Source organism: Apteryx mantelli, chromosome 6 (genome assembly GCF_036417845.1).
Source record: "Apteryx mantelli isolate bAptMan1 chromosome 6, bAptMan1.hap1, whole genome shotgun sequence".
Taxonomy (NCBI): Eukaryota; Metazoa; Chordata; class Aves; order Apterygiformes; family Apterygidae; genus Apteryx; species Apteryx mantelli.
Window position 1 is genome coordinate 33,144,095 of NC_089983.1, and position 21,660 is coordinate 33,165,754.

Genomic DNA, 21,660 nt, shown 5'->3' on the forward strand with positions numbered 1-21,660 from the left:
GCCTTGGTGTGACACTGGGTCGGTGTCTGGTGCCAGGCGGGGAGGGGGCGACAGTCACAGGGGACAGGGCCTGTCACCGTGGCCCTGCCGGGCCCGGTGGGTCGAGGGAGAGGCCGAAGCTGAACTTGCTGTGGTGGCCCCGGGCCAGGAACCGGGCTCCGTGCGCGATGCAGCATGTCCAGATCTGTGGGGACAAGGAGGGTGGCTCAACAGGGCACCAGGGCCACCCTCACCCTGCACCCATCAGGGGTCCTGTCCCTCCACCCGGCCACCCCTCACCACAGTCCCAGACCTACCAGGTAGGTGATGAAAGCCACGTAGGCGGCCAGCACCAGGCCCAGGGGGATGTAGTATCCCAGGCTCTGCAGCGTGGGTAGGAAGTCCACCACGAAGTAGATATTGATGGCGCAGACCAGTCCCGTGATGAGGGTCATCAGCACCTTCCCCAGGCTGTGGGCACCAAGCGGACATCGGCACTGAGCAGAGCACCCACCCCACATGTCACCCTCTTCTGGCACCTGTCCAGTGCCCCCAGCACACCACATGGAGGACCTGGGTATCTAGATGAGCTAGATCCCACATGGGACATCTCTGCGCACCCCCCCCCCCCCCGCCATGCTCTACCCATGGCTGGACCCTGGGCATGGGTTTTGGCCACAGACCAAATGCATGGCTGGCAGTGCCAATAGGATGCTGAGGACCCAGGGGTACCCACGGGCAATGCTGGGGGCCAAACAGGGCCCTGGGAAGAGGATGAAGAGGGCAGGGGAAGGGGGCTGTCCTCAATAAACCCCTACTCCGGCTGCCCTGGGCATGTGGGAATCAATGTCCCTCGCCAACGTGCCCATGCATTAGCTGCCCCCATAGTGTGGTTTTGGGGGTAGAATGGGCCAAGAGGAGGGTGTCTCTATTTGGGGCACCCTGCTCTGTCCCCCTCGTGTCCCCCTAGACCCCAGCACTCACAGGCCATTGGCGAAGTCGTTCATGAGCGGGCGCAGGCTGGTGAAGGTGAGGACGGGCAGGACAGCGAAGGGCAGCTGGAAGGAGAGTGCAGTGAGGGGGCACAGTCCTGCCTGCGGCCACTGGGACAGGACACGGGGGCGGGCAGCACCCGGGCACCCCTTACCAGGATGCTCTGCAGCACGTTGAGCAGGTCGTTCATGCCTGTGAGGTGGCTGACGTCCTTGAAGGCAGCGATGAAGACGGTGGGCAGGATGGCAAAGGAGCGGGTGAAGAGCACCCGGGCGAAGCGGGACCAGCGGAGCTGCAGGAACCCCTGGGTGCCCAGGGGAAAACCAGGGTGGCAGGGTCCGTCCCCCACTTTGGGAAACCCTCCTCCCGGTTCCCACAGCCTGGCACAGCCCCTGCACATGGGACCCCAGGGAGACCCCCGTGCCCAGCCCATGCCAGGGTGCTCAGGCCCTGGGGTTGGGTGGGTGCCATGGGGACATCAGCGGTGCTGCGGGGACCAGGCCCCCTTGCCCACCACCCCAGGGGCTGTGGGGGCCCGGCCGAGCGGACCCCTGCAGGACTCCGGAGCTCCGCTAGATGTCAGCTCCTGCTCATTAAGCAAATGAGTTTATTAGTGAAATACTTGGCAGGGCTCCGGGGGTAACGTGTGTGTGGGGGGGGGGCAGCCACGGGGAGCAGGGAGGCCCCGGGTGGGCTGAGGGACGGGGGGGATGGCAGCTCGGGGTGCAAGAACTGTGCAGTGCCCCGTCCTGGCTCTCGGGGTCCGGGACCTCCCCGGCAGCAAGCTGCCACCCGTCGGGTGGGCGATGCGCCATGCCTGGCTGCTGCGGGCACTGGGGGGCAATTATCTCTGCCAAACACCCCTGGGGCGTGCCCTGCCCCTAGGGCCCCCCGATCCAGGCAGCTCCAGGCTTTAGCCCCCTCCCGGCAGCTCCCCTCCGCAGCCGCGGGTGAGCCCCCCCCGTCTCTCACCTCCATGACGAACTGCCCCGCATAGGTCCCGGTCATGGTGGAGCTCTGCCCCGCTGCCAGGATCCCCACGGCCCAGATGTACAGTGCCACGGCCCCAAAATAGCAGCCCAGGATGACACCCTGTGTGGGGACACCCTGATGGCAGGGGGGCCCTGAAGCACAGACACCTCCCCCCGGGTGCTGACATCTGCTCCCGGCCTCCCAGCGGTGTAACAGCATCCTCAGCCTCAGGCTGGGGGGTCACGGGGGGGGGGGGGTTGGATATGGGGGTCCAGGGGGAATGCTACGTCCCCAAAGCAGACACCAATGCTTGCTGGCCACGGGGCACAGCCCAGTGCCACTCACCCCCTGGTAGATATCCACAGACACCGTCTTGTTGTTGGGGGGGAAGATGCCAGCGTACTGGCTGACGCTGCTGTTGACACACTTGTTGTGCTGCAAGACACGGCAGGCACAGGTGAGGTGGCCACGTGGTGGCCCCCATGCGCCCACACATACCCCCATCCCGCAGGGACAAGGACAGCCACCCTCCTGGCATGGCCAAGGGGTGCTCGCCCTGCCCTTCTCCAGACCCAGGCCCAGGGGTGGCCCCTGGGGTGCTGGCCAAGCAGGGTGTCCCCAGAGAAGGTGGCCCTGTCCCTGGGGAGCCAGGGTTGGTGCTCACCACGTCCTCGTTTCGCTGGTGGTAGAAGGCCTCACCGAAGACAGCCATGACGAAGAGGTTGATGAGGAAGGAGATGAAGAGGGCCAGGCAGGACTCGGTCAGGAAGTACATGTTGGCCTCCTGCACCTCCTCCTTCTTGGAGCGATCGATCGCCCGGGTCTGGGCACAGCGGGTGAGACGGGCATGGGGGGCTGAGGGGGGCGCCCCCTTCCCTGAGCCCTGCAGCCCCCAGGCCACTGACTCTGTGGCCCACCAGTCCCCTCTACATGGCAGGCACCATCCAGCCCCTTGAGCCACCCCGGGGTGCCAGTGCCTGCGGTGTCCGTGGCAGGGAGGGAGCAGGGACCCAGGTGGGTCTCCTCTGCCCACCTCTCACCTTGACCAAGGAGGAGTGGAGGAAGATGTTATGGGGCATGATGATGGCGCCGACGATGCCCACGGCCTGCAGCAGCTCCTCTCGCCCGCAGCCCGGGCAGTAGGGCAGGAAAATCCCCTTCAGCACCTCCACCTGCGCCGGCTTCACCACCACGTACTGGGGGCCAGGGGAGAGCGGCGCCGTGAGCGGGCTCTGGGTGCTGATGTCCCCTCCGGAGGCCAGCGCCAGTGGGGGATGCCCTGGCTGTGCCAGCCCCGACCTGGCAGCACTGGCTGTCCCAAGCTCCCCCTTCCCTTTACCTCGTAGCCGAAGGTCAGGGCCATGATGGTGATGAGGAGGCCGAAGAAAGCCTCCAGCTTCCGGAGCCCTGGAAGGGATGAGAGCCGGTGTGGGAGCACGCAGGGGGCACTGGTGAGCCGAGAACTCCTCGCTGCCCGGCAAGTGGGCACCCCTGGCACCAGTCCTGCCCCTGTCCCAGCACCCAGCACTCACCATACTTGTCCAGGAAGAGGAAGAAGAGGGTGTCCACGATGGTGATGAGGACCCCACCCCAGAGGGGGATGCTGCAGGATGGGGAGAGGCAGCATTAGCCACATGGTGGCGTGGGGCCAGCGGGGTGGCTGGGGTTTGGGGGCCCCATGCCCTCCCCGTCCCCAAAACAAATGGGGGGGGGTGGCTCTGTCACCCTTGGGCCACCCTGGGGGGGTGAGAGCAGGAGCCAGGGCTGGGGGACGCGGCAGCCCCTGAGGGGAGCAGGGTGCTGAGCACCCGACGCAGGAGCCCGGGGTGGCCACGTGCCGGAGCGGAGCTGGTTACCGGCCGGCTGAGAGCAGGCTGAAGGCGATGGCCGTCCCGATCACCTCCTGCATGTCCGAGCCGATGATGGCTATTTCGATCATGAGCCACAGCAGCACCCGGGGCACCTGGAGGGGATGGAGCTGGGGCCCACTGAGGTCCCCGTGCCTGCGGAGGGACCTGGCCCCCCGGCGCGAGCAGGCAGAGCCCAGGCCCAGCTCGCCAGGGCTGCTCCGGGCTCGGGACAGGGGTGCGCAGGGATGGCAGGGCTGTGAGTCCGGACTCCTGGGGTCTGTGCTCAGCATGGGGCAGGGGTGGAGGGCTTTGGAAACTGGGACTTCATGGGGATTCCTTCGTGGCACCCAGACCCCTGGCCCCATTCTGCAGGCTGGGCCAGAGCAGACCGGGACCCCAGGGGACCCAGGAGTCCGGCCTCCAGCCTCTCCAAGACAATGTCAGGGTGCGGAACGGATCCTGCACTCCCAGTTCCCACATCCTCCCGTATCCCTGCCCCACGGAGGGGGGCGAGGACAGAACCCAGGTCCAATGCTGCTGGGGGTGCTGGGGCAGAGGGACAGGCAGGGGACACATTCAGCCCTCCACTTGGGATTAGTCTTCCTGCCAACTCATGGCTCATCCCTCCTATCCACACCCCCCCCCCAGCAGCGTTCTGCCGCCTTCACAGGCCCCCCAGCTCTGGCCAGGGCCATCCCCCACTTGCAACCCGATCCAGCCCGCAGCACCCCCTCCCGCTCCCCATGCAGCATGCAGAGACTCGCCCCGCGTCTCAGCCGCGCGTCCGTCAGCCGCATCACTGCCCGGACACCCGGGTTCGCCCCCGCTGCCCCACTGCCATCGGAGCCCTGGTGAGTCTCTGCTTTCGCGGGGTGATGGGGGGCAGCGGGGGCCCGGGGCAATGGGCAAAACAGGGGATGGGGGGGCTGCAGGGTGGGACCTGGCAGGAGGCACCTGAAGCCAGGAGGAGGGAGGGAGCAGCTTGGGATGGGCAGGATCCAACCTGCCACGGCTTCAGATGCTTGGACACGCTCACGTGTCCCCAAACCAGCCTGGGGCAGTGACGCGGCTGCTCCCCCACCCTGGGACTTGCCTGACTTGGAGCACCCCCCCATACCGGGGAGCAGAGGTATGTGGGTCTAGGCTGGGGGGCAGCAGGGGCATTTGGGGAGAGCCTGGAAGAGGAGGGGCTCTCACAGCATCTCCCTGCTCCTCTACAGCCCTCAAACAGCCTTGCGCCCCCATATCCCTACCAGGATCCCCCTGGCACTCCCCGAGTCGTGCCCCCACCAGCTCACCATTCCTCCCCACTGCCCCTCACCTTGGGGTAATAGATGTAGCAAATCTCGCCCAGGTCCTTCCCCGTCACGACGCCCAGCCGGATGGCCAGGCGCTGGCACAGCAGGCCCAGGACAGTGGCCCACAGCAGCACCCACAGCAGCTGGGGGGGCCAGAGGAAGGCAATGGGGGCCGAGGACTGGGCAGGATCTGGCTGCCAGGGCCCTCAGCAAGGTTATAAACCAGCCCCCATCCTGCCCCCTGTGCTGGGGTCTGCCGTGGGAACGGGGAAGGGGCTCTGCCCACCCACAGGGGTCCAGATGGGGCGGAGGTGGTGCCCAGCCCTGGCACGGGGCAGAGCCGCTCGAGGTGGCCCTCCTGCCCCCCCCCCAGGCGCCGTCCCCCCATGCCAAAGGGCCAACCCTGCCCTTTCCGCGCATCCCGCGCCCCAGGCTAGGGAAAGGCTGGCTTGGCATCCGGCTGGGCTGGGCAGCCGTTGGAGCAGGAGGTGTTACAAAACTCTCGGCTGCTTCCTGCCCCGGGGCGCTGCCGGGGCCCCAGGGCTCACCTTGAACCTGGCCACGGCCCCACACTGCAGGTCCGACTCCACGTTGCCCGGGTCCAGGTACGCGATGCTCATGAGGAAGCCAGGACCGGTGAAAGCCCAGAGCTTCCTAAAGCTGAAACCAGGCTGGGACAAGGTGGCAGGTCAGAGCAGGGCGTGGGAGAAATTCCTGCTCTGGCTGCTCCCATCCAGAACCAGCATCTCCCAGTCAAGCTCCCTGGTTGCCCCTTGCTCTGTGCTGGGACGGTCCTGTGGCCATTTCTCCCCCCCCCCGCTTTGGGGCTCTGACCCTGCAGGGAAGGAAACGCTGACCCCCAGCCCCTCTTCATCAGCGTTGGGGGGCACCAAGACCCTGAGCCAGCCCAGGGACAGGTCAGCTCTAAATTTGCCACAGCCTAGAAGGAGGTACAATGCTCCCTGAGGAGGTGCCGGGGCCATCGCGCACCGTTAACGGTGCCCCATGAGCCCACGCAACCCTGCTCCCAACCCCTGCTTTCACAAGCCCTCCTGGCAGGGGAACCTCCATCCCTTCCTCTTCTTCCTTCCGCCCGTGGGGAACGGCTGGGGCCGGGGCAGGCTCGCGGGGCAATGCCAGCCTGCGGCAGCCTGGCCGGGCTGGCCACCTCCGGGCCATGGGTGGCCCAGGATGGAGAGCCCAGGGCGATGAGCGAGCTGCTGGGTGGCCCCTGGGGATGGGCATCACCTCGTCCCATGCCTCAGTTTCCCCATCTGGAAAACACTAAGTGTTGGGAAAGCTCAGCCTGGGCATCTGGTGGCACAACCTGCGCTGCTGCTTGCCTGTCTGATGCTGCTGCCAGGCTGGTCTGGGAACCCCGGTGTCCTGGACACGTCATCCCCACCCCAAACTCCACATCCCCTTCGGTACTGTCCCCTGGCATCTCTGCCCGCTCTCGGGCGGGAGGTGCCAGCGGGGCACCACCTACCCTGCTGCCTTTGGGGATGCTGATGAGTTCGTTCAGGTAGGTCTGATCCTGGGTGCTGGGGCGCTGCGGGGAGATGGGGCAGCCGTTGGTGCCGTAAGGCTGGTTTTGGCTGTTGTTCAGGGACCCGGTGAGGCCTGGGAGGTGAGGAAGAGGAGAAAGGACGTGGCAGCCCTCTGGGGGATGACACCAGCGGGCCCCTCTCATGGGGAGCACCCTGATCCCGACTGGGCTCTGCAGATGGTGCCCAGCTTCGCCCCCAACCCTCCTGCCCTTGCTGCAGCAGAGCCCCAGCCCCCCGGCAAGGGGGCTCGGCCCAAAAGGGGGCAGACCCATTTCTCTGGGGGGGGGGGGGATGTGGGGCTGGCTCTGTTTGGGGCTGGATGCCACTTGCAGCTTGGGTGTCCCTAAAAAGCCCTGGCCCCAGGCCAGTCTTCACCAGTTCAAGAGCCCAGATGTGTTTATGGGCAGGAGGGGCAGGATGGGGCCCTGGTCTGGGCTCCCAGTGTGGGGTGGGCAAGGACAGGGGGCAAAAGCCCAGGCACTGTCTGTCCCCAGTCCCCCCAGTCCCCCCCAGCCCACTGGCCCATCCTGGGACTGTGCGGTGAATCGCCGCTGGGCTTTGGGGGAGAGAGGGACAGCAAACAGCTAGGTTCACCCCAGGGGACCCAGGAGTCTGGGAGGGGACAGGACACAGCTCGGGGATCCTGGGGAGCCTGGATACGGACCTGTCCCAGAAGGGAGGGAGCCCAGGCATCTGGGGAAAATGCAACTGGGTGGGAGGGAAAACCCAGGAGTCCCGACAGGTTGGGAGTTGGGGGAGCTCCCTGGGAGGGAGCGGAGCCAGGAGTCCTGGGGAGAGGAAGAGGGACCCGGCAGGGGCAAGGGCCCAGGAGTCTGGGGGAGGAGGGGAGGCAGGAGGCATGGGGGAACCCGGGCGACCCGGGACTCACCTGGCTCCAGCGACGCCATGGCTGGGCCTGATCCAGATGTGTTGCTGGGGCTCCCCAACACTGACACTGGGCTCAGCGCCCGCTGCCCTGCTCTTAAAGGCCCCCCTGACCCCCCCCCCCACTCCCAGAGGAGGAGGAGGAGGAAGTGCTCCTTCCCCACCCACCGACCTGAGCTGGGAGCAAGGGCTCCCCGGAGGGGGGCTGGGTGACATGAATGTGCACAGTCTCAGCCCCCAGGCCCCCCTCCCTGTGCAGTGGGGGGGGCACCCCAGCACCTTCCCGGAGGTGCACGCATCTCTCCTTGCTGTGCGCACACATGTGCGAGCACAAGGGCGCCCGCCCTGCTGTGGGCAACCCGGAGCGCGCCCAGGGGTGCGGGAGCATGCCCACACGTGACCCCCTCCCATCACATGCCAGAGGCCCTGCTCCTTGGACAGGGTGGACTGGGGGGGCCGGGGGAAAGTGTCCCCATGGGCATGAGTCCCAGGCTGGGAGGCAGGGTGGCCCCGCAGCGGTAGGGGAAAGGCCAGAGGAGTGGGAGCAAGGAGGAAGCGGGAGTGCGTTGCACAAGCACGGGAGCAGGTCAAAATGCACACTCAGCCGGGGGGGCACCCCGCCGGCCGGCCGGCTCTGGGGCACAGCCTGCCCCCGGCACTCACCGAGCCCCGTGGCCGGGTGGACCCTGACCCCCAAGGAGGGGTGCTCAGTGTTGCTCCGGAGCAGGCTGCACCCACAGAAGTGGGGCACCCCACCACAGTTGCATGTAGGTCTCCGGTGCCCTTGTGGAGGGAGGGGGGGGTAACACCCAGGCACACCCATGGGTGCCCAGATTGCAGCCAGCCGCCTCTCTGCCCCCCCCCCCCAGCCGGGCTGCACCCCACAGAGCGGTGGGCATCGGGGCTCTGTCCCTGGGGACATGGGGGGCGATGGCCAGGCGTGGGGACGGGGCACGGTCCCCCCCAGGAGCCCGGGGCACCCCTTCGCCAGGCGAGGGCTAGCCCAGAGGCGATGGGGGGAGCCCGCCTGCGTCTCCTCCCCGGATGGGCTACCCACCTCCGCTCCCCCCACCCCTCCGATTCCCCAAAGCAGACGAGGCTGGTGCGCGGGAGCTGCCGGCTGCTTTATTTCCCGAAAGCCGGGACGCTGCGAGGGCTAGAGGCGCGGAAGGGGCTGGCTGTGCCGGAGGCAGCAAAGCGGGCGCCGGGGGGCCGCTGGCGGGCGAAGGGGGCAAAGAAGTCGGCAGCGAAGGCGACGGGGTCGGGGGGCCGCCGGAGCAGCAGGGCCTGGAGGAAGTCGGCCAGCAGCGCGCCGAGCTCGGGGTGCTGCCGCACGAAGGTGGCGTGGGACGCCTGCAGCTCCTCCTGCGGCGCGCGGGGCAGGGTGGGCACCGCCGCCGGCCTCCCCGCTCCCCCCCACGGCACCTCTGTGCTCAGCTGGGGGGGGGCGGGATGCCCAGGTCCTTTTCCGGACTTGTGGAGGCGGGGGAGGCGCCGGCCCCCCTTGCCGCTGGTGCCTCAGGGAGGCGGCGCTGGGCACAGCCCCGAGCCCCCCCGTCCCCTCTGCCCCACATGCCCCCCCGCCTCCCCCTCACCTTCCTGTCCAAGAAGCACGAGTAGAGCTGGGCGTCCTCCTCCCAGGCCAGGGGCTGTTTCGGGAAGAGGGGCTGGGGCTCAACCTCATCTGGGGGCAGAAAGGCAAGGCAGGGTGCCCCCCTCAGCTGCGGGGCACAGGGGCAGGCCTCCCCCTCACCTGGGGGGCACAGGTGCAGGCCCCCCCCCCCGCTGCTGCCCCATACCTGTCTCGATGAGGACGGGCATACGCTGGAGGAGCACCACCACCGGGCAGCCCACTTGCACCCGCTGGGCCAAGTGCCTGCGGAGTGGGGGGGGAGACAGTGACCCTCCTCGTGGTGCCCCCACTCGTGCCAGCGCTGTGACACCCCCAGGCTGGCAGGGCAGGGGGTTTCCCCCCACCCCCCCGGGCAGGCTACCCCCAACGCACCACCCTGTGGCACGCATACCCCTAACTCGTCCCCGTCCCCATACCCGTCCCGGAGGAAGCTGACGTGCCAGGCCACGGGGATGCCCACGCCGGGGTGCACGGCCCGCTCCATCACGAACACCTCCGCCACCTCCGAGCCCACCGGCTGCTGCTGGACACCCAGGGCGCGCTGCAGGGGACAAGCCCGGCTCAGCCCTTCCTCTGGGCACTGCTCGGCCCCGGCTCCCCCCACGCTGCCATTCGCACTCTGCTTCCCCCACCTCTCACCCCACCAGATCCCCCCGCCGCGGCCCTGGCCTCCACCCTCCGCCGGCGCAGCCCCCCGGGGCACCGCAGCGGCAGCTCACATAGCTGGAGGTGCAGAGGTGGCCCTCGGCGTCGAAGGTGGGGAAGGTGAGGTGGGGGGGCACGGCGCGCCGGCGGGCCAGCACCCGCAGCAGCAGCAGGCTGGCGCCCTCCGCCAGCAGCCCCTGCAGCGTGGCCAGGCTGTGGCAGAAGCGCTCGGACACCATCTCCGTCTGCGGAGACACGCGGCACCATGCCAGCCCCAGCCCCATGTGCCCCCCTGCCCCGGCACCCCTGGGGTACGTGCCCTCCCCCCAAGAGCCTGGGAAGCAGGATGGCCACCCCGGGGGGGGGGACAGGGGTGCTGGAGCCTGGCACCCCCATCCCGGGTGCCACCCCAGGCCCTGCTGGCCTCCAGCCCAGGGGAACAGAGGTGAGACCCCCCCCAGCCTCACCTGTCCTTCCCGGACGGTCTTGCTGACGACCAGCTCCTCTCCGTGCCGCACCATGTGGATCCTCCTCTCTGTGTGGTGTGCTCTGAGCTGGGGGAGGAGGGGATGGCACCAGGGTGGGGGGCAGAGCTGGGGCACCTCCTCTCTGAGGTGACATCCCCCTGTCACCTCAACATCCCTTTAATCTGGGGTGAGGGGAGAAGAGAGGATCCCCCCCAGCACCATCCTTGTCCCACTCCGGTGACCCCCAGGGTACCATGGCCAGGTGCATTGTGGGAAACTCCCCATCCCAAGAGCTGCCCTGAGGGCCTGGCGGGTGGACCGGAGCTGAGGGGACAGCAGGCTGCCCACGGTGCCCCAGAGCCTGCCCTCACACAGGGCAAAGCCCCTCTTCAGGCACCCCCAAAGCAGACCCCGGGCAGGGGGGCCAGATGCGGGGTGGGGCAAACAGGACATTGCACTGCCATGGCCAAGCCGCTTACCTCCATGCGCTCGTGCAGCTCCTGCTCCAGGGTCTCCAGTTGCATGGACACATACGCTGGGAGGGCAGATCCACGGTCAGCCTGCACCCCCCTTCCCTGGCCCAGAGAGCTGGGGGGGGTTACGGAGCCAGTTTTCCCCCAGGGAAAATTTCTGCTCCCACCCCCACCAGTAGTGCAGATGCTGCGTGACACACAGGGGCGCCGCCAAGGAGGCAGCCACAGCTCTGGGGGAGGCAGGTTGGCACGGGGGTGGGGGTGGGGGGGGCAGAGCAGCAGCACTCCGGCAGCCCACCACCACGTTTCGGCCTTTGACCCTCTCACCTTCAAGGGTGGTGGCGCATGGCACGCCATCCACCACGCTGCGGGAGCCCGCTCGCACCAGCAGGCAGCTCTGCTCCAGCTCGCCCTCCGGCACGTAGGTGGCCCGGCTCGCCGCCACCCAAAACTCGCCCACGGCCCCGCCACCCGCCGCCACCACCGCCAGCCTCTCCGTGAACAGGCACGGCTCCAGCTCCTCCGGCCCTGCCCGGCGAGACAGCCAGCACTGCCGGGGCGCCCCGACGGGACAGCCGGGAGCCCCGGAGTCCTGGCACCCTCCAGCTCTGGCGGCGCTCCCTGCCTCGGTTCACCCCACTGTGCTGGGCAAACACGGAGCTGTATTTACCCGGCTCAAACGCCAACCCAGAGGAGACCTGGCCCCCCTCTGGCCTCCCCCAGGGGGTCCCAAGGACCAGGAGCCCCCCCCGCTGCGGGCACGCACAGCACAGCACCCTCCCTGCCCCGGGGGACCCCAACGCGTGGCATGACACCACCACGGTTGCGGGGGGGGGGGGGGGGGGGGCGGAAGGTGCCGGGAGGGCAAGAAGCTGCAGGGCAGCGGGGGAGCTGTGTGGGGCACTCGGCGCCGGGGTGGGGGGCACCCAGGGACGCACCGATGCGGCTCAGGAAGCGGGCAGCTGCCTCCGTGCAGGCCAGGACCGCCTGCCGGGACGCCTGGGGCTCCTCCATGGCTCGCCTGGGGGCCTCCTGCCGGCACCCCCCAGGCGAGGGGACACCAGCCCCGACTGGCACCTGTTGGGGGAGCAGGAGCCCCACAGCCCCTCTGACACCCCCCAAGTGCCCAGCTATGTAAGTTTTGGGGGGAGCAGGCGCCCCAGGTTGGCCCCCCGACCCCCCGCACCCAGCCAGAGTCACCGCTGCCGCTCCCCCCTCGCAGCAGTGTGCAGCAGCCCCCAGCACCCACCTCCCCCCTCCAGCCCCCCCCAGACCCCAGACCTGCCCCCCGGCACCTGCTCCCTCTCCCCCAGCCCCCAGGGAGCCTGCACCTGCCCCCCAACAGCCACCGCAGCCCCCCACGGGCCGCAGATCCGCCCCCAGCACCCCCCTCTTCCCTAGGGACCCCCGGATCCGCCCCCCAGCCCCCCACATCCCCCCCACGGACCCCGGCCCTGCCCCCCAACACCCCCCAAGGACCCCCCCAACCTGCATCCCCCCCACGGACCCCGGCCCTGCCCCCCAACACCCCCCAAGGACCCCCCAGCCCCCCATATCCCCCCCACGGACCCCGGCCCTGCCCCCCAACACCCCCCAAGGACCCCCCCAACCTGCATCCCCCCCTATGGACCCCGGCCCTGCCCCCCAACACCCCCCAAGGACCCCCCAGCCCCCCATATCCCCCCCACGGACCCCGGCCCTGCCCCCCCGGGCAGCGGCGCCCCCCCGCGGCCCTCACCCGCCGCCGCCGCCGCCGCGGCGCATCCAGCGTCTCCGCGGCAACGGCCCGGCCCCGCCTCTTAAAGGGGCCGCGACCCCGCAGCGCTGGAGGAGGGGCGCAGGGGGGCCCGTGGGGGGTAGGTGTGCAGGGGGCGGACGGGGCCCCGCTTTCAGGGCGGGGGCGACGGGCACGCAGCGGGCATGCATGGGGGGGTCCCCACCCTCCCCCCTCTGTTTTGTGCCTCAGTTTCCCCACATCCCCAGCCCAGCAGAGGGGCAGGCACTGCTGGGGGTGGGGGCAGAGAAGCCCCCCCCAGCCCCCCAACTGCTGCCATCGCATTGCGGCCTTCCGGGTGGTCGCAGGCTGTGTGCCTCCCCTTGCCCCCCCAGCTAGGGGCTGCCTCGTGCCCGCAGGGGGGCCAGCCCCATGGGGACCCCCAGCACAGAGGAGGCCAAGCATGTACAAACCAGATCCAGACTTTTACTGGGGGGTTGGGGGTGGATTCCCCCCCGCAGCGCAGCAGCGCCGTGCACCCATGCCCCCGCGTTGGGCTCTAGCCCTGCGCCGTGCTCCCCCTCCTCGTCAGGCCGTGCTGGGGCCACAGGGCCGCGCCGCACCGTGTCCCCCCTATCCCAGTGTGTGTGCGCATGGGGGGCTCCAGCCCCAAGCTGGGGGGAGACACGGGGGCCTTAGGAAAGAGCTCCTTACCTGGAGGTAAAATTGGGGCACCCCCCCACTGCTAGGGTAGCTGGGGTCCGTTTGAGCCCCCCCCAGGACACACACAGCTCTAGGAAGCCCCAGCAACAGGGGGCAATTCCTGAGTGCTGGGGGGGAATTGGGGACTCCCAGAAAACCAGGGAGGGGGGAGGCAGAGGAAAAGCCCTTGGTGCTGTCCCTGCAGACCCAGCACTGGGGTGGGGGCTACAGACCCCTAGAAAAGGGGGTCCAAGTGCTTCTAAATGACACCTGGTGACCCCCAGGCGTCAGGAGCAAAAGTGGGGGGGGTGAAAATCACTTGCAGTGGGTGCATGGGGGGCACAGGCCCCTTCTCGCCCCCCACGCCCCAGAGCTCGATCGCCCCCATCGAGCCCTGCCTCACAGGAGGGGGATTCACAGCAAAAATCACGGGGACCTGGGGGTCCCCCTGCGCCCCCCCGGGGCCGAGCAGCACAAGGCCCCCGCGGGGGGGCTAGGTGGCTTTGTAGAGGTCCTTGCGCCTCCGCACCTCCTTGAGGACGCGGGCGCGAAAGGCGTCTGCGGGCTCGCCGCTGCGGCGCGTCAGCCCCAGGGCCTCCTGCAGCTCCCGGCGGTGCGTCCGGAGGAAGGGGTTGTAGGTCTTCTCCTCCCCGATGGTGGAGGGGCACTGCGGGGGGGGGGGGAGGGAGACGTTGATGGGGTGGAGGGACCCCAGGCAAGGGTTCCCCCCCCCCCCCCCCAAAAAAAAACCCAACCCACTCACCGTGCTCCTCTTCTCCTGCCGCTGCTCTGTCGCCCACAGCAGCTTGCGCTCCAGCGCGGGGTTGTCCAGCTCCAGGAGGCTGGCGAAGGTGAGGCACTCCAGCGCGTACTCGTGGCCTGCGCCCGGCGCCCGTCAGCACCGCCGGCCACCGCCGCTGCACCCGCCCGGCTCGCGCGCGGGGCCGGCCGCGAGCCTGGATGGACCCCGCCGGCTCCCCACGGCAGCCAGGGGGCTTCGTGCCTTCCCAGCAAGGGGAGGGGCCCTGGGGGGTAGAAAGGACTTGGGGGGGTGCACCCCCCCGCTCTGCCCCCGTGGCCACTCACCCGGCCACAGCAGCGTGTCCTCTCCCAGGCCCACGGCCACGTCCAGGGAGGCGAGCATGGTCTCGGGGGAGCCCTCGAAGAGCCTGCCTGGAGCCACACGCACACCTGCCCGTCACTGGGGCAGGGAATTGGGGTCCCCTGGGAGCCCCCTGCTTCCACATCCCCCGGATGGGCCCACAGACCCCCCCCACCCAGCTGAGATCCGCCCCCAGGGAAGGACCCCTTTACCCAGCCCCAAGGTCCCCAAAATCCGGGCCCTGCCCCATAACGCGGTCTTGGGGGGCACTATCCTCCCCCATGCCTGGCCCAGCCCCCCGGCTCCGTCCCGCCGAAACGCGGCCCCCTCGGGGGCGCCGCTCCAGGGCAGGGCCGCGGGGGGCCGTGTCCAGCTCACCGCAGCCGGCGAGGAAGAGCAGGTCTCCGGAGAAGAGGCAGGGCGGCCCGCCGAAGGGCGCCGCGTCCAGCACGTACGCCATGTGGCCCACGGTGTGGCCCGGCGTCGCGAGCGCCTCGAAGCTCAGGCAGCCCACGCTCACCCTCTCCTTGTCGGTCAGGGGGCTGCGCCAGGGCAGAGGGGAGCCCCATCAGGGCAGCTCCCCTGCCCAGGATACCCGCGGCCCCCCACCCCCAGCACACTACTGTCACGAGCATGCCAGGTCTCTGCCCACGGATGGGACGATGTGGTACAGGGGGGACAACCCAATATCGGTGGGCAGGGTGGAGCAGAGTTAAAGGTGTGTGTCGGGGTGAAGCCCCCCCCCCCAAGTTTGCAGGGGGCCCGGGGGACACGAGGGCTGGGGCCTTACTTGGTGAGCTCAGGAACGGCGTCGAGGGCACTGCCGTACACCTTGCAGGAGCCGTGCTGCTGGCGGAGCGCCGCATTGCCCCCGCTGTGGTCCCTGCGGGCAGGGCAGTCAGCACCCCCGAGCGTCCCCCCACATCCCCACCCCATGTGGGGTAGGTATGGGGGAGTCATTCCCCCCAGCAGCCCCGACTGCAAACGCAGAGTCCTGGGAATGGGGCGGCGGGGGGGGGGAGGAGGAGGGGGAGCTCACATTTCCCCATTCCCAGGAACCAGGCTCTGGTCTGGGGGGCCCATAACCCTCCCCTCCGCGATGCTGCTGGGCCCACCCTGACATGCCCCCCCCGCCCCCCCAGACTCCCAGCATTACCCCACAGCAGACACCAACCCCCCAGGACCCCTGCTTGCCCCTTACCAGTGTTTGTGGGTGCAGAGGATGGCCTCCAGCAGCACCCCCTCTTCTTCAATGGCAGCCTGAGGGTGGGGGACAGGGAGATATTGGGGGGGGTGATGGCAGGCTCCCAGAGACCATCTGCCCCCAAATCCCCCCTCCGGGCCTGCCCAGCACCCCCAGGCCACTTCTCTGCAGTGCCAGATGTGGCAGCTCTGCCACCCCCCCCAAGATCCCTCCTCACCTTGCCTCACCATGGGGATGCTAAAGGCATCGAGGGCTACAGATTAGGGACAGGTTTGCCCCCCTGCCCCCAAAAACAGAGATTCCCCCCTGCCTGGACAGTCAAACGCTGGGGTAAATGCCAAGACAGGGGTGTACGCACAGGGATCAGCCATGTAGCCCCCCTCCATCTCCCCAACTTCTGGCTGTCCATGGGGGGTCCCATAGGAGCAGGACCTCCCCGTCCCTGCAGTGGGGCCCCTCCTGCCCACCCTGGCCAATGCCACACCCCTCCCCCAGGGACAGAGGATGGCTCCAGCCTGGGGGACCCCTGCCAGGGGGCTGGGGGGGGTCTCACCTGCACGGCCAGAGGATCGGAGGGGTCGACGACAGCCGCTCGGCCAGAGCCTGTGTCGATGACCAGGTAGCTGTAGTTGTTGGAGAGCACGGGAATGGGCAGGATTTTCACCACTGGGGGACGGACAGGCAGAAGAACATCAGGGCACAACCTCTCTGCAGCCCCCCAGGTGAGGGGGACAAAGCTTGCTACCCCATCCCAAATTTCAACCAAACTCTGGCACCCCCACCCCACCCCAAAATGCCCCACACCCCGATGCCGAACCCAGGCAACGGGGAGCAAGCCCAGCCCCGGGGGCAAGGACAGGCAGGCCACCGGCGGGGGCACAGCCCCCAGACCCAACTCACCGCCGAAGCCGAGGGGCCGGGACACGGAGTGGCCGCGCGGGTACCGCTCGCGGGCCTTCTTCACCTGGCGCTTGTAGAAGAGGTAGCCGAGGCGGGTGCGGGCGTACAGGCTGTACCTGGGGAGGGCGGCGGGGTGAGCCCGGCGGACGCGGCCCCCCCCTGCTCAGGGAGACACATCCTTGCCCCCACCCTGACAAGAAAGGGGGGAGAGGGTCCCCCCCCGCCTACGGGGCCACCCCCAGCCCTGGGGAGGATGGACGGGAGTTGGCCCACGCACTGCTGCAGAGGCGCGTGGAGGGGTGGCAAAGCTCGGCAAGGGCTGGGGGGGGCAACGTTCAGAGCAAGGCGTTAGCGGCGAAGCCAGGCCAGGACGCCTGGGCTCCCAGCGAGGTTCTGGCTGCCGGACGCCCGGGTTATCAGCAGCAGCGTGCGTGCAGGGGGGTGTTATCAGGAACAGGGTGTTCCTGGGGTTATCAGGAGCAGGGAGGCTGTGCGTGCGTGTAGCGTGCCAAGCTGCAACCTCGTGGCGCTAAGCCCAGCTCCCGCAGCCGCCACCAGGAACTCAGGCATCCAACCAAGCTTCCCAAAGCTGCCCGGGCGGCACCGCTGACCTGGGGAGGCAGTGCAGGGGGATGTGGCTTTTGCAAATCCGTATTGTGCCCTGAGAAGGGAGCAACACGGTATGGCAAAGGGCAACCCAGAGCCCCGTGCCTCCTCCACGGCCTCCCAACCTGTGGGGAAACTGAGGCACAAAGGGTTAGAGATGGTAGCAAGCAGCCAGGAGCCCAGGCGTCTGGGTGGCTCAGCCGCCTCCCTCGTACCCGCCAAGGCCAAGGCTGGACCAACCGCGCCGGCACTGCCAAACTCTTTTCTTGTTCCACCCCCACCCCCCTGGCTCCCAGTACAATGAGTGAACTGGTAGGCCACTAGACTGGGGGAGGGGGGGGTAACGGTGCAGCCTTCCCCATCCAACTCCCACACTTGTCCTCTGAGTCTGACACCATGTCCCTGGTCCCACCTGCAGCTTGCCTGGGGTGGCACCACCCACCTCCGGCTTGGCCCCGTGCCGCAGCTTGCTTCAGAGAGGTGGCAGAGGCCGTGCCTGGACTCCTGGGTTCCTCCTGGCCCCAGCCCCGGGTGCAGCCACCCAGCGGCTGGCCCCACATGTCCACCCCATGACCCTAGCGGGTTGTCACACCCTTGACACATGAAGACGTGTGCACCACGTGGCCAACCCGCTTGGGGAAGGGGGCTGCTCTCAGCCCTGGGGCATCGCCAGGAGGAGATGGGGGTCCCTTCCCCACGGACCAGGGCCTGAAGGCAGTTTCCTCCAGGCCCTCCCCATTGCCTGCTCCAGATCTGCAGCGAGGGCAGAATCGGTTCCCCAGGCAGGTTCCCTCTCCCCCGGCTCAGGCCCTTCGCGGGCAGGCATCGCGGGGGGGAGATCAATACACCGGCCTCAAGCTGCTCCCGGCGGCAAGGACCTGGGGGCATCGCTGCAGGGGGCTGTGCCAGCCCCTGCCCCTCTCTGTGTTGCATGGTGGGGATCCTCTGTCCTTCTGTCCCTGGCTGGACAGATGGCACCCTGGTGCGAGGGGAAGAGCAGGCTGACACCCCAGGGCGAGGGGAAGAGCGGGTCCAGAGACAACGGCAAGGAGGGCCCCAGCCTCCTACCTGCCCCGGCTGGGGGATGGCACAAGCCCCCGTGCCGCAGGCGCCGCACGGCTCCATCGCCAGCCAGAGACCGAGGGCGCTGCTCGCCTCCGGGAGGAGCTCGAGCCCCAGGGCTTTGCCCACACCAGCACACCCCAAAGGCAGCATCCGCTTTGGGTCGTGGCTGCTGAGCATCCCCAGCTCGGTTGCCCCCCACCCGGGAGGCCCATGCCCAAGGGTGGCCCCACACAGAGATTTGCCTCTGGGTGCAACAGCCACCGGGTCCTGGAAAAGGGGGAAGTGCAAGCCGCTTCCTAGGCTCTTTGCTGAGCAACGGAGGGGACAGAAAGCAGAAGAGGCTGAAGGAGGGGGAAGCGAGAAATGGCCCGGAGGCCTGCCCCGCATGGAGGTGCAACGGGTACAGACACTGGCCAGCGGGCTTGCTCCCCACCCTGCTTCACGCAGCAGCGCTTCAGGGCTCGGGAGGGAGATGGGGGCAGGGGTGATGTACCATGACGTACCAACTGGTACCATGAAGGACATGCAAAGACCTGGGTTGTTTCAGGCTCTCTCTGCCCCATTCCCAGGTCAAGAAGATCTCCTTGAATCATTAAATACTGTCACAGGCCATCATCCTCCAGACAGCAAAGGGAAGTGCATCAGGGCCATGTGGCCCTGGCATATGCATGTAGAGAAAGTAAGAGCAGGAGACTAAAACCACAGGGCTGGATCAGCCCCTCTGGCCTCAGGCTGATTTCTGTCCCCACTGCCCACTCCGGGGCTGCAGTAGGACACGTATTCCCCCCTCCCTGATGCTCACCCTGTCCAGCAGCAGTGGGTGTGTGGCCAGCTCAGGCCTCCTGTGCCATTTCCTCTCCACTGAGGACCCCAAAGCCCCTTGCTCAGGCAGCAAATGTTCCTTGGAAGACAGGTGTCTCCAGAGATGCACAAAATCCTCCAGCACAGATCCCAGGACACGGCTGCCTTGCTTCCAGCGGAGAGGGTCTGTCACGGGGGAAACCTCTGCCTCCGTCCGTAGCTTCAGGCCACCGGTTTCCCAGGCACACTGGGAAGGTTGTGGGAGGGATCCTGCCAAGAGCCAGGTCTCCCCTGCCTCTGTGGAAGGCCACAAGCCCAAAGCCGGGGTGCGGCTGCTCGCGGGACTTTCAGGGAACATGGGATCCTGCCAGCAAGCAGCAATCCAGCACCGCCTGCCACCGTGGTTCAAAGGGATCGGTGCTGGCAGCCCATGCCCAGAGTGAGCTGCTGGCAGGAGAGGAGAGGCTGGGGCACAACTGGTGGGTTAACAATTAGACCTGAAAAACAGGCCCAGTCGATCTTTGTCGAGGGAGGAAAGTCTGAAATCCTCTGCAGCAACAAGCAGCTGAGGGCAATCGGCACCACGTGGGAACGCCGGAGGCCACGGCTGGTTCCCAGCCCCGCTGCAGGCTCCCAGCGTGACCCCGGAGGAGCTCAGCTGCGGCCTCCCAGACAGCAAGTGCTTACAATGCCTCCCTTTGTCCGCCGGCCTGGGCAGACCACGCGCACCGGGGGGGCTGCGCAGGCAGCTCACGCAGATCCAACCCCAATCTCCTTATGCAAGAGCATTACAGAACGAGGCAGGGTTCAAACCGCCCCTCTCAGGCTGTCTGGTCCCCGTGGCTGTGGGCTGCTGAGCACAAATTCCTCCCTGGGTGGCTCCAGGACGGCGCTGTACAAACAGAGGAAGATTTGCTGTTCCTTCAATTGGAGGCAGAACAAAGGAGAGAAGCCAGCGGGTCCAGCAATGACTTCAGCTTTCCTGCTCCCTGCAGATGGCTCGGGCGCTCGTCGCCAGCTCCCAGCTCAGACCCTGCCGGCGCGGGATGCCTGAATGGGCATGTGGGCTGCGAGGCAGGGGGTGCTGCCCCATGGGGCGTCAGCAGAGACACACGATGAACATGCACGCTGGCAGACGAGTTCAACTGGCCCTGCTGCACAGGCAAGCCTCCTCCCCAGGCTCTGCCCGCGCGTCCCATGGAGCTGCGGGGGATGCACTGGGGAAGAGGATGCTCAGACCACCTCATGCAGCTGTGCTGGGCCATGGCCAAGGCTCTCTGGGAGCAGGGGAGAGACAGGAAAGTCCTTTTTCCCTCCAGGAGACAGGATCCTCCTTAGCAGGGGCTGATAGGAGACACAAAGACCTCACACCGCAGCTCTCAGAGTAGCTGAGACACCACCACTTTGTCTTAAGGAAGAGCCCTATACCTTCCCAGAGCCCAAAGAAGACCACATTAAGAGTGGAGTCAGCTGGAGACATCTCCCAGAGCTGCAGGTGGCCTGGACAAGGGGAGCCTGGCACCTCTGGGGACAGGGTGCAGGATCCACCGCTCCTTAGGAGAGGAGCTTTGCAGCAGGTGCCCTGGGGCAGGGAGCGGTTGCCCAAACCTCCCCCACCGCCTCTGCCACCCCACCGCTTCCCTCACAAAGAGGACAAGGCCTGCAAGAAACACCGCGTGCCACAGCTCCACGCACGAGGCTCCATCTCTGCAAAGCGATCTGCTCCTCCATCTGCTCCTCACCAGCTGCTGATCTGGCCCCAGCACCCTGGCTGCCGGCAACGGGGCTCATACCCACAGCTGCACCTCCTCCACCGCTCGGCTGTCACCGTCCCTCCCCAGCCATCACCTGCATCTTCCCCTCACCCCGGCGCGCTCCCCCGGGCCCTTCGCAGCTCCACGCTGGAGCGGGTTCAGCCTGTCCCTCTTTCCCACAAGGTCTCTCCGTGCCGCTGCTTGCGGTGATTTATCTGCAGGCTGCCGACAACTCGACGCAAACCAGCTTCCAGGAAAGGTGCCACCCGCCCCACGGAGCAGCTGCGCACCCCGCGGGCGGGCGGACGCTGAGCCCCGGGGCGCAGCCAGGGCCGGCACGAGGCGGCCGCAGACCCGGTCCCGCGGACGCCCCCCGCGAGCCGCGGGCTGGCGCCAGCCGCGGCCGGGACCCGCCAGCAGCGCCTTCGCCCCGCAGCCGGCGAGGCCGCAGCGCCGGGGGTCCCGGCCGGGGCAGACCCCGCGGCGCGGCGGGAGCGGGGCACGGGGGGGGGACCCGTCCCACGGGTGACGCTGCCCGGGGCGGCCCGCGGAGCGGGGGGCGCGCACGCCGCCCCCAGCCCGGCCACCCGCGGATGCCCCCGCGCCCCCCCGGCGGGCACTCACCCCACGCGGAACAGCAGCGGGCCGGCGAGGGCCATGAGCGCGGCGGCGGCGCGGCGGGCGAGGCGGTGCAGGACCGGGCAGCGGAGCAGCGAGGCGGCGCCCAACCCGCAGGCACCGGCCGCCGCCGCCGCCCGCAGCACCGCCCGGCAGCGCGGCCCCGCCATGCTCCGGGCGCCCCCGGCCCCGGCCCCGGCCCCGGCCCCGCCCCCTCGAGCGCCGCGCCACGGCGCCCGCCAATAGGGAGCGGCCGAAGCTCCGGCCCCGCCCCCCGCTCCGCGGGGCTCCCGCGCCGTTCGCGCCGCCTGGTGGTCACGTCGCCCCGCTGCTTCGGAAGGGGGGGGGACCCCGGCGCGTCACCGCCGGGAAGGGGGGGATGCCCCCCACAAACCGCGTCACTGCAGGAGCAAGGGGGCTCCCCACGCTGACATCACTCTCTGGGGCAG

The 21,660-nt window shown here is 68.5% G+C and overlaps 2 protein-coding genes across 6 annotated transcripts; both read right to left on the reverse strand.

The window, feature by feature from the left end:
• Positions 1 to 12: 12 nt before the first annotated feature.
• Positions 13 to 11,895, reverse strand: LOC106499064 (natural resistance-associated macrophage protein 1). Its single transcript, XM_067299208.1, is given in 21 exon segments — positions 13 to 184; positions 297 to 450; positions 964 to 1,037; positions 1,127 to 1,276; positions 1,945 to 2,064; positions 2,290 to 2,379; positions 2,609 to 2,767; positions 2,985 to 3,176; positions 3,179 to 3,351; positions 3,477 to 3,547; positions 3,801 to 3,907; positions 5,116 to 5,235; positions 5,641 to 5,763; positions 6,582 to 6,715; positions 9,123 to 9,403; positions 9,577 to 9,701; positions 9,880 to 10,050; positions 10,273 to 10,359; positions 10,752 to 10,807; positions 11,073 to 11,273; positions 11,684 to 11,895. Coding segments are annotated over 21 exon segments (2,775 nt in total). The 5' UTR covers positions 11,760 to 11,895; the 3' UTR covers positions 13 to 73.
• A 1,036-nt stretch (positions 11,896 to 12,931) lies between these two features.
• On the reverse strand, positions 12,932 to 21,381 carry LOC106499063 (PNKD metallo-beta-lactamase domain containing). 5 transcript variants are annotated; one of them, XM_067299209.1, is made up of 9 exons: positions 16,888 to 20,891; positions 16,368 to 16,483; positions 16,021 to 16,133; positions 15,465 to 15,523; positions 15,054 to 15,146; positions 14,642 to 14,805; positions 14,248 to 14,330; positions 13,925 to 14,003; positions 12,932 to 13,828 (listed from the first exon to the last, which is right to left on the reverse strand). In XM_067299209.1, exons 1-9 carry the CDS (start codon positions 18,561 to 18,563, stop codon positions 13,449 to 13,451), a joined length of 2,763 nt encoding a protein of 920 aa, XP_067155310.1. In that variant the 5' UTR covers positions 18,564 to 20,891; the 3' UTR covers positions 12,932 to 13,448. The 5 variants fall into 5 exon arrangements, with proteins under 5 accessions (XP_067155310.1, XP_067155314.1, XP_067155311.1 ...); XM_067299213.1 differs by lacking the exon at positions 16,888 to 20,891 and adding an exon at positions 21,218 to 21,381 and having other exon boundaries at positions 13,573 to 13,828; positions 13,925 to 14,040; positions 14,248 to 14,334; XM_067299210.1 differs by having other exon boundaries at positions 13,573 to 13,828; positions 13,925 to 14,040; positions 14,248 to 14,334; positions 16,888 to 20,888.
• Between the last annotated feature and the right edge of the window lie 279 nt (positions 21,382 to 21,660).

Excerpts from the sequence above, each read along its gene's own strand:
- LOC106499063 (XM_067299209.1), bottom strand. The coding sequence starts at position 18,563 with ATGTCCTTCATGGTACCAGTTGGTACGTCATGGTACATCACCCCTGCC. Across the intron at positions 15,147-15,464 it reads CTCTGCACCCACAAACACTG|GGACCACAGCGGGGGCAATG; the intron begins GTAAGGGGCAAG and ends CCCTGCCCGCAG. Across the intron at positions 14,806-15,053 it reads GCCGTTCCTGAGCTCACCAA|CCCCCTGACCGACAAGGAGA; the intron begins GTAAGGCCCCAG and ends GCCCTGGCGCAG.